A 10,670-nucleotide genomic window follows, 5' to 3' on the forward strand; every position below is an offset into this window, starting at 1 on the left:
AGGTGAAGGAGATGCAAGAAACCATTAGGTAGGAGTTGGAAATTGATGTACCTAGAATCAAGTGTTCTAGGGTAAGACATGCTGCTCTTGCTGGAGTTTTAGAAAGTATGAAGGGTCACTATGGGATTTTGGTTTTGAGTTGATAAAAAATAACCCAAAGAACACATGTAAGATAATGACTAACATGGTGACAGATGACAGTGTGAACACATTTAAGAGGATATACATTTTCTATGAAGCTTTGAAACAAGGTTGGAAGTTAGGATGCAGACCAATACTGGGTATAGATGAATGTTTTCTGAAAAATGTGTATGGTGGTCAGCTACTCAGTGCTGTTGGTAGGGATGCTAACAACAACATGTATCCGGTTGCAATTGCTGTGGTGGAGACTGAGAGCACAGACAGCTGGAGATGGTTCCTTCAGCTCTTAAAAGATGATCTATCACTAGGGAATGGTCATGCCTTCACATTCATCAGTGATCAACAGAAGGTAACAATCTTCCCTTGTACTTACATTGTCATTACATTGACAGCTGTTAAAGGATGTTTATTTGATTATTTTTAGGGTTTGGTAGCTACTATGAAAGAGTTATTGCCAAGGGCTGAGCACAGGTTGTGCACAAGGCATTTGTATAACAATTTCAAGAAGAGGTAAAAAAACTGTGTTTTTGCATTTATATTTTTGCATTTATATTTTGCATTTTTTTGTTTACATTTATATTTTGAATTTATATTTTGTATTTATATTTTTACATTTATGTTTTTGCATTTATATTTTTGCATTTATATTTTGTATTTTTATTTTTATATTTATGTTTTTTCATTTATATTTTGCATTTTTTTTGTTTACATTTATATTTTGCATTTATATTTTGCATTTTTATTTTTATATTTATGTTTTTGCATTTATATCCAGGTTTCCTCAAGGCACTGTAAAGCATTGCTTCTGGACTGCTGCTTGTGCCACTTATCCAGCTCTGCATCACAAGGCAATGAAGCTTTTACATAGAGTTTCAAAAAATGCTTATGATGAGTTGAGCAGGTTGGAACCAAAGAGTTGGTCTAAGGCATTTTTCGACAGACATTCATTTGCAGATAATGTCGAGAACAACATGTCTGAGTGTTTCAATAACTGGATAATTAATGAAAGATAATATACTTGCAACATATTCAATTGTTTATTCAATATTTAATTGAGTTTGATGTGTTGTTGTAAGAATGTATTCAACATTTAATTGAGTTTGATGTGTTGTTGTGTAGGTACATGCCACTCTTGAATATGATTCAAGAATTACACTTCAAAATCATGAGGAGAATAAGGATTAATAGGGATTCAATGGCTTACAGGGATCTTCCCATATGCCCCAGGATAAAGCATAAGCTTGATGCAGCTATTAATGTATCTAGAAAATGGCAAGCAACTTGGGATGGAGACACAAAATACATGGTTAGGCAAGGTACAAGATCAGTCACTGTGAATTTAGAAGAGAAAACATGTGACTGCAGGGCATGGGAGTTGACAGGAATACCATGCCCACATGCTGTGGCTGCTATACATGATAGGAGACATCAACCAACATCTTATGTGTCACAATACTACTCAAAAGAGATGTATATGAAAGCCTACAGTTTTCTTATGATCAATAACATTAACAGAACTATCACAATCACAAACACTAACATAATTGTTAAAATATTAATATACTACATATCTTCAAAAACAAGCAGTGAGAACAGAATTTAGTTAAAACAAGATACATTACATCAAATTTCCTAACCCACTAACAATAACACAGATACACTACATCAACTTCGCTAAAATCACTAACAGAACTATCACAATGAAGTAGATCTTCCGATAATATCCATTTTTCTTCTCCAAAGCTCTCTTCTTTTCTTCACTACTTGCAAGTTTCACCTCAAGCATTGCTATCTGTTCTTCAAGAAGTGCCATTTTTTCATCTTGAAAAATTCTTCTGTTATTCAAGTGGGTGATAACATCACCGTGCCTGCCTAAAGTTTGAGGATCGTACCATCGAAAATAGTTGCATCTACCCTGCAATTTTTAAAAAATTATGAAGTTCCAAAAACCCAACTTAACTGCAGAAATATTTCAATAAAAAGGCTTACTTGGGGTTGGCAACATGTGTAGAATCTTCTCCCGGGATTGTTGAGTGACCAAGATGTATACATCTTGGCCGTTTTTCCGCAATAACAAAGTTGCTCATTCGTCGAAACTTGGGACGACCTTGCGGAGCTTGATGCCATAGGCCTTTTGAACTTAAGGTTGAATTGAAGTTTGTCCTAGAACGAATTAGATGAATAAAATGGGATTGGAAAGATTCAATAATTTTTAGTTAAGAACCCTAGTTCTCTAAGGTCTGATTTTAGTCTGTATATATAGACCCATGATATTAGAGTCGTTGCACAACCACGTAAGCACCAGGTCATCCACTCAGTGGCTGCATATCCATGTCACACAGTTGACCGTTACTAATTTCTGTTGACTCTGACAGAATGCACAATTAGAGTTAATCGGTGATTACATCGAGTCAGATTTGCAGTCAGTGACCTACTTGAAACATTTGGCCCCAATGAGTGACCTACTTGATATTTAACCCTTAGAAAAAGTGCTTTTGAAAAAAGTGTTGTAAAATTCAGATGACTGTTTGATAATTTTTTTATATGTATATGTTTTGATGAAAAAATTAAAAATAATAATGATTTTAGTAAGATTCGATGGTGAAACCAGTTGCTTCCCGCAAAAGTTGAAAAGCGGCTTTTTTCAAAAGGATGGGGGGACTTACTTTCTCTAATAGCAGCTTTTAGGCGAAAAACACTTTTTCGGAAAGCAGCTTTTGAATTTTACCAAATTTTTAACTGATTTTCAACGACAGCAACAACAATATCAAACACACCCTAAGTCAACATTTTAGTAGTAAACCGCCCTGTAACAGCTTACTTTTGTTTTTTATTTTTTTGATAAATAAAAAAATTATATCTCTAAAAGAAGAAACAACAAACAAAAGCCAGAACTTTGATCTCAATCCGGAAAAGATAAACTAGATAAATATAGTAAATCGGAGCCAGAAAAAGAACAAGAAACAAGTTTGAAACCTATTACAAGCTAACAGTGTAGAATCGCAAACTAGAGCTTATACAAACAGTGAGAAGCTAGTACAAGTCTAATATGAGATTATAGTTTTTTGCTACTATAATATGAGATTATAGTTCTTTGCTTACTTTTGTTCTGATTGAAATGTTATATTTTGGGTCTTGATGATGATGAGTGTTCTAATTTAAAAATAAATGGAAATAGTATTGTTAGCAGATGAAGATGATTCAATGAAAAGAAACCAAATTGGTGGTAAGTAGCAAGTACCAACGTAGATGTAAACAAAGAAGAGGCACTAAAAAAACGCCTAAATACAACCATTTTTTGGCTGGTAATGCTCGAGCCATATTTAGTAGACCGGTAATATTTACACTAAATACAACCGGTTAAACGATCGGCTAAATACAATCGCGTAAATACAACTGCATTAGTCGAATTTGAATTTGAAATTCCCGCCGATAGTTTTGATTTAAAATTTCAAATTTTCGGTAAAATTTTAAAAAGCCCGTCAAAAATACTAAATTCGACTATATATGCTCGTTTATGCAGATATGGTTGTATTTGATTTCAGTTGTAGTTATCCAGTTGTATTTAGTTTTATTTTCTTATAATGAGGTATTAGCGGTGATGGTATTTTAGAACGTGCCTGAGTAACCATGGGTGCTATAAAGAGGTCCGGTTTAAGACAAACGAATCAACGATTGTTAGTCCATTACAGAATCAATCAGAGGCGAATGTAAAAGGTGTGCTCAAGGGGCTTCAACACACCCCTGAGTACATAAGTTTTTCATATATATTTTTAAAATTTGGATATTTTTTAGGTTAGCCCACCCAATAAAAAATAAGCCCACCCTTTTATATCCTTGAGCCCACCCCACTAAGGCACTAACTAAATTATTTTATGAGTGACTACAAACTAATTAACTTATAGTACCTTTAATCTGCTGCTCTCGACTTCTGGTTGGGTACTCTCCTGCTCGGCTGCTCCCTCCTCACTCTCTCTTCTTCACTCGCAAGTCCCTGATTCTTCTCCACCAAAAGTCCGAAACTAAGTGCCTTTTCCCCAAATTCAGGTTTGTGTATATATTTTTTGTATATGCTAAAATTAGGGATTGCTTTTTACTTGTTAAAATTTATGATTTTGTTTGATTTTGGATGCAGGTTTAAAGCTACATACAATATCAATTGGGTTTTTCTATCTTTTAATTAATTCATCCTGTCAATTTGTAAGTTTTACTAATTTTATATTTTCCTCCTGCTCATTTTGTAGTGTTAGAATGTTAGTTAAAAATTTATAATTATTGGCCGTGTTAAAATTTTATGTAGGCTCAATGTCAATTGATAATTTTTTTATTAAACGGCCAAGAAATTTGTTGGATTCAAGTGGAGGTAGTAGTCCCTCTCCTAGATCAAATGTAGAAACAAACACTAATCCTATATTGGAGTTTGATCTAAATGAGATTAAAAGTGATCCGGGTGAACGAAAACTAATTGAAGAATTTGATGTTGGGGTTAGAGATCGTGTTCGTAGAGAGTACATATCTAAATGTGCTTGTCGACCAAAACTACATAATTTTCCAAAAAGTCAATGTGGTGGATTAAATAGGTGTTTTCAAGGGGATTGGTTTGGTTTGCATGACTGGTTGGAATATAGTATATCCAAGGATGCTGCTTATTGTTTCTGTTGCTTTCTTTTCAAGCCAACAAATGCTAGTCGGTTTGGGGATGATGTTTTTGTAAAGAAGGGATTTAGGAATTGGAAGAATGCTGTGGAAAAATTCAGAAATCATGTTGGAAGAGTTAATAGTGTACATCGTGATGCTCAAATACTATTTGAAGCCTTCAAAAATCAACGGCAAAGTGTATCACATGTAATGTCACGTCAAAGTCGTGAAATGGAAGTAACTTATCGCACTCGTTTGATGACAATTTTGTATGTGACTTCTATTTTATTACGACAAGGATTGCCTTTTCGTGGTCATGACGAGTCCTCAACTTCTAATAATAGAGGAAATTTTCTTGAGTTTCTTGAATGGTACAGTGCTCGAAATGAAGATCTTGTAAAGGTTGTCACTAAAAACGTACCTGGAAACAATCAAATGACTGCTCCCTCAATTCAAAAGGAAATGGCTAATGCTTGTGCTACGGAGACTACACTTGCTATTTTGAATGCTATTGGTGATAAATTATTCACTCTTTTGGTCGATGAATCTCGTGATATCTCAGTGAAAGAGCAAATGGCGATTGTTCTTCGATATGTCAACAATTGTGGAAAGGTAATTGAACGCATTTTGGCTGCGGTTCATGTAGCTGACACTTCATCAAATTCTTTAAAAAATGCCATTGATGCCTTGTTTTCGAAACACAACTTATCTTTGTCTAGATTGAGAGGTCAAGGTTATGATGGTGCTTCAAATATGCGAGGACAGTTTCATGGATTGAAGTCTCTAATTTTACAAGAAAATCCTTTTGCTTGGTATATTCACTGTTTTGCTCATCAACTTCAATTAGTGATAGTTTCCGTTGCCAAAGATAATCAAGTTGTTAGTGATTTCTTTGGTCTCATTAGCTTGATTGTGAACATGAGTGGATCATCTTGTAAAAGGGTTGACCAACTTTGACAAAGCCATCATGATCGAATAGTTGAGCGACTTGAAACCGGAGAAATTACGAGTGGGAAAGGTAAAAATCAAGAAACGGGATTGGCAAGACCGGGTGACACTAGATGGGGATCACACTACATAACTTTGCTACGTTATTTCTGTAGCTTGTCTTGATCCTAGAGATACATATTCTGCCTTTGATGTTGATAAATTAGTGCATCTTGCTAATCTTTATCCGGAAGATTTTTTATGGACAAAGCTTCTAATGATTCACAGTCAATTAGAAATGTACATTTATGATGTCCAGAGAGATCAAAAATTTTCTAGAATCGGAGATTTGGGAACTCTTGCAAAGAAAATGGCCGCAACTAAGAAGTCTTGCACATATCCATTGGTGTATCGCTTGATCGAATTATCATTACTTCTACCTGTGGCAACTGCTTCTGTTGAAAGAGTATTTTTTGCAATGAATATTGTTAAGACCGATTTGCGAAATCGAATGGGAGATAAATGGATGAATGATAGTTTGGTGGTCGAGAAGGATGTCTTTGTAAAGATTGATCGTGAACTGATTCTGGATCGTTTTCAAAAGATGGCATCTCGAAGAATTCAATTACCTCCTCGCAGTAATGTTTAAAAAAATTATTAATGAAGACCCCCCTCTTGGTACAATTCTGAATACACCACTGTACAGAATAATACCATATTGCGGATAATTATATTGGTCGGTTTCTACAAGAAATATATTTAAATTAAGCTGATTTTACAAGAAAAGATATTCTTAAAATTTAATTTAACTGCTTTGGACTCTCTGCTTGCATAGACATTTGGAAGTTAACCGGTTAATTCTTTTAATAGAATTTTAAGAGTAATCACTACAAGAAATCTGACCATTTACGACGGTTTTTTTGAACTAAAATCGTCGTAATTGAGCCATTTACGACGAGAAAAAATCGTCGTTTTTGGTCGAGTAGTAAGTTCGTTTTTTCGTCACAAGATAAAATTGCGTCGCAAGTTAGGGAAGTAGGGGCCCACATACTCAATAAAATAATAAATCAACTTACGACGAAATTTATTGTCGTAAAATACCAAAATACGACGAACAATAACGTCGTAAGTTATGTACTTACGACGGAAGAATGCGTCGTAAGTTAGAAATTTCCGACAGAAAAACGTCGTATTTTAGAAGATGGGGCCTACAAGCTGGGAAAATGAAAATTTAAAAAAAATATTTTTTAAATATGAAAATGGATACATTACGACGAAATATATGAAGAACAACCGTCGTAAGTTCATTTTACGAGAATAATTACGATGGAATGTTTGAAGAACAACCGTCGTAAGTTTGTTTTTCTAGAATAACCAAAAACTAAATTTTCAGTATCCGGCCATTTTCGGCTTCCAATTTAAATTCTTAACCTGCTAAAATCTTATGCAATCGCAAACTCAAAACAAACTCTAAACCTCGCAATCAAGTCACAATACATAATTTACATTAGTTATACCATAAATCCGTACTAATTCACAATCAAAAGTAGAAAGCAAATTAAAATTCAGTTTACAAACACCCACAACCCAAATTCAGATTTTACAAATCAGGTTTCCTGATTAACACGGTAGATATAACTAATTAAAATAAAATTACTATAGTTAATGGAGGGAGTAACGATCAACATTAACAACATGACTTACAAATCAGGTTTCCTATTTTGTTGTAGTTAGAATAAAAACGGTGATATTGTTCCTCCGTAGCATTAACAACATGATAAAATATTGTAATAGTATTCTGTCAAATGTTGTTTGGGATGATTTTGCCTGAAGTTATTTGCCCATCTTTGTTAAAAAAGATAAATAAATTATTTGCTTGATGTTAGATTCCGCAAATCTATAAAAACTAATCTGAAATTAAAAGAATACGAAACATAGTAGTAATTTATAATTGTATATGCACTACATTTCTATGATTAAAAAATAAAGATAAATTAAGAGGTCTAAAAATAATATTATATTTTTTTATATATTCACAAGTATTTGAAAAAGAAATACACAATGGATAAGTAAAATGCAATCTGATAAAATTTTGTATAAAATATAATTCAAAAAATGGAAGAAAAAATAATATATTACAATACATATGAATAAAATTTGAAAAATATCCTGTAATAAATTTACACGGAGCATAGACCATTATACAAAAAGAAATTTCAGTTTTGTACAAGCTTAGAGTAACAAGTGTAAGTGTCTAAATTAATTCTTTTCCAAATTAAGTTTTAAATTAAACAAAAAAATTAAGTCTTTTAACACATTAATTTATATTTCTCGAAATAATTGATAAAACATAGTTGTCAACAGGAATTTAAAAAGGTTGACACATTATTTGTAGAAAATAAATTTACATATTTTTAAGATAAGAGCACTTTATTAATTTAGTTTATCAAGATTAATGATACATCCAAAAATAATGTATGAGAGACTACAGTAGTAATGATAGGGTTGAAAAGGCAACAGTCCTTACCTATATGCATGTACGTAAATATCTGACGGCTATATATAGCGTCTCCATGTTGTGCATATCTATTCGAACAAACTTCTTATATCTCTCCACTTCCTCTCCCTCTAACACCCCAAATATCTCTCGTTGAATCTCTCCACTTCTCTCCCTAACACCATGACTAACAACGACCTTGATGATCAACAAGAGGTTTCTCGTAAACGAAAATCATCGAATCTCAGCGTTGATAACAACCCCACACAGATCCCAAAAGATCATGATATTGATATCTCTCAAGACAACAACAACAACGTTGTTCTCACTCTCTCTCTAGGTATTCAACAAGTGTCTCCTGTTTTTGAAATCGCACAGTCTGTCCCCCGACCGGGACCGGGGCCTACTAAGATTCGAAGACGTAACCCTACGCAGGCCCCTCGTGACGGTACAAAAAGTCAGGAAATCCCACAACCCTACCCGTGGGCTACTACTAAAAGAGCCACGGTACATACATTAAGCTATCTTGATTCGAAACAAATAAAAGTTATTTCTGCTGAAGTGCAGTGCAAGAGATGTGAAAGACAGTATCAGATGGAACTTGATTTGCATGACAAGTTTATCGAGATCGGGTCGTTTATGGCGAAACATAAAGCCTCCATGCATGATAGGGCCCCTGCTAGTTTGATGAACCCGGTTCTTCCAACGTGTAAGTTTTGTAATCAGGAGAACAGTGTGAAGCCTGTGATTTCGGACAAGAAGAAGACGATAAATTGGTTGTTTTTGCTTTTGGGACAAATGTTAGGATGTTGTACACTTGAACAATTGAAGTATTTCTGCAAGCATACCAAGAATCATCGGACTGGGGCGAAAGATCGTGTTCTGTATCTTGCTTATCTTGCCATTTGCAAACAGCTCGACCCCAATGGTCCCTTTGATCGGTAAATAATGTGTCCTAGTACTAATTAATGGTAGGGGATGAGTTCTTGAATTAGTTTGAATGTTCTGGTTTGAAAGTTTAATTTGGTTTTATCAACTGTGTTATGAACTTATATTGATTATGAGAATGAGTAGTAGTAAAATTCTATCCGGTGCACAACTCAATCTTTGTCATATCCAACTGTTTGGTACTCCCTCCGTACCACTGAAATATTTATCATTCGGTACTTATTTTAAAACTTCTATAAGATATAGTTTTATTATATTCTTTGTAATTTTTTTTAATAAAAATTTAAATATAAAATTTGTATTCAGAAAAAAATTTTTTGGAAAAAATATTATGAAACTATAATTTAAACGAGAATTGAAAAGCGTGTCGAAAAGTAACGTAAATAATTTAGTGGGATGGAGAAAGTACTAGTTAAAATCAGAGTGTTTAAATTTCCGAGTCTCTAAATGTGTTGAGTTTTTTATTTCAGATATGATTGATTAATGAATGCCTGTATTTTGTTTATACACGTTAAGTTTAGGTATAGATAATCTGGATGTTTGTAATGTAAATTTTATCAATGGAATGTTAGATGAATTAATATGCAAATCTAGTACCTGTTTTCTTGTCATTTTCTCTACTAGCTCGTAGATACGATTTTTTAAGTTACCTTTCTAATTTTTCAAAATTTTTAAATTTAATTCTTTTTAATTTGCACATATGTATTTATTATTTCCGAGGTTGTTTTAATATTATTTTATTTTTTAATTTTTAATAATTTATTATAATATTATTGCAATAAATATGTAATATTGAGAAGTATACATATGAGTAATTGAATTACGTGTATATATAACACAAAATCTAATTATATTATATCTACTATTCCATAATCCTTAATGTACTCTTTTTATATTTATGATTTAACAAAATCTTTGGTGCTTATATAGTATTTGAACAATCTAATCATTTCTTTATTTTGAATTGTATTACTTATTCTAATAGAATATAATTTTATTCGTCTATTTTTTATAATTGAAATTGTTTTAACAGTAGAAAATCAAAAATTTGGATAAATTTTTTTACGCTATTATAATACGTTTAGAGAAAAATATTCTTGAAAAAGAATTCGATGACATTTGACATAAACTTTGACTGCGTATAACTTTGTAACTAGAAACTTCTAGTTTCAAGTATAAACTCTTACATTATGCATGTCAATATTATTATTATACACTAGAAAAAAACTAAATATATATCATATATAGATTTTACAGAATGTTGACAAATTTAGACAATCATTATGAAACAATATCATTTTGGATCATGGGAACGTTTAAAAACACAGGATATGCTACGAATTATATTGATGCATAATTTTTTATTTTTTATCATCAATAACCCGTAACTTTTATCAATCTCACGGGATCACGCAATAGTATGCAAGTCTCATGCAATAGCCGACAATTCACGTGAATGAAGATAAACCGTACGTAAACGATATGCTCTAGTTCGGGAGCCATAATAAATTTTCCTTCC

At 32.8% G+C, this 10,670-nt stretch overlaps 1 protein-coding gene across 1 annotated transcript; it reads left to right on the top strand.

The window, feature by feature from the left end:
* Positions 1–8,316: 8,316 nt before the first annotated feature.
* Positions 8,317–9,286, top strand: LOC141675216 (uncharacterized). The gene has a single exon (XM_074481927.1). The coding sequence runs from the start codon at positions 8,387–8,389 to the stop codon at positions 9,146–9,148; it is 762 nt and encodes a 253-aa protein (XP_074338028.1). The 5' UTR covers positions 8,317–8,386; the 3' UTR covers positions 9,149–9,286.
* The last annotated feature ends 1,384 nt before the right edge of the window (positions 9,287–10,670 follow it).

This window comes from Apium graveolens, chromosome 7 (assembly GCF_009905375.1).
Source record: "Apium graveolens cultivar Ventura chromosome 7, ASM990537v1, whole genome shotgun sequence".
NCBI lineage: Eukaryota > Viridiplantae > Streptophyta > Magnoliopsida > Apiales > Apiaceae > Apium > Apium graveolens.

Bases quoted from the DNA above. Each gene is read 5' to 3' on its own strand.
- LOC141675216 (XM_074481927.1), top strand. From the start codon at position 8,387: ATGACTAACAACGACCTTGATGATCAACAAGAGGTTTCTCGTAAACGA.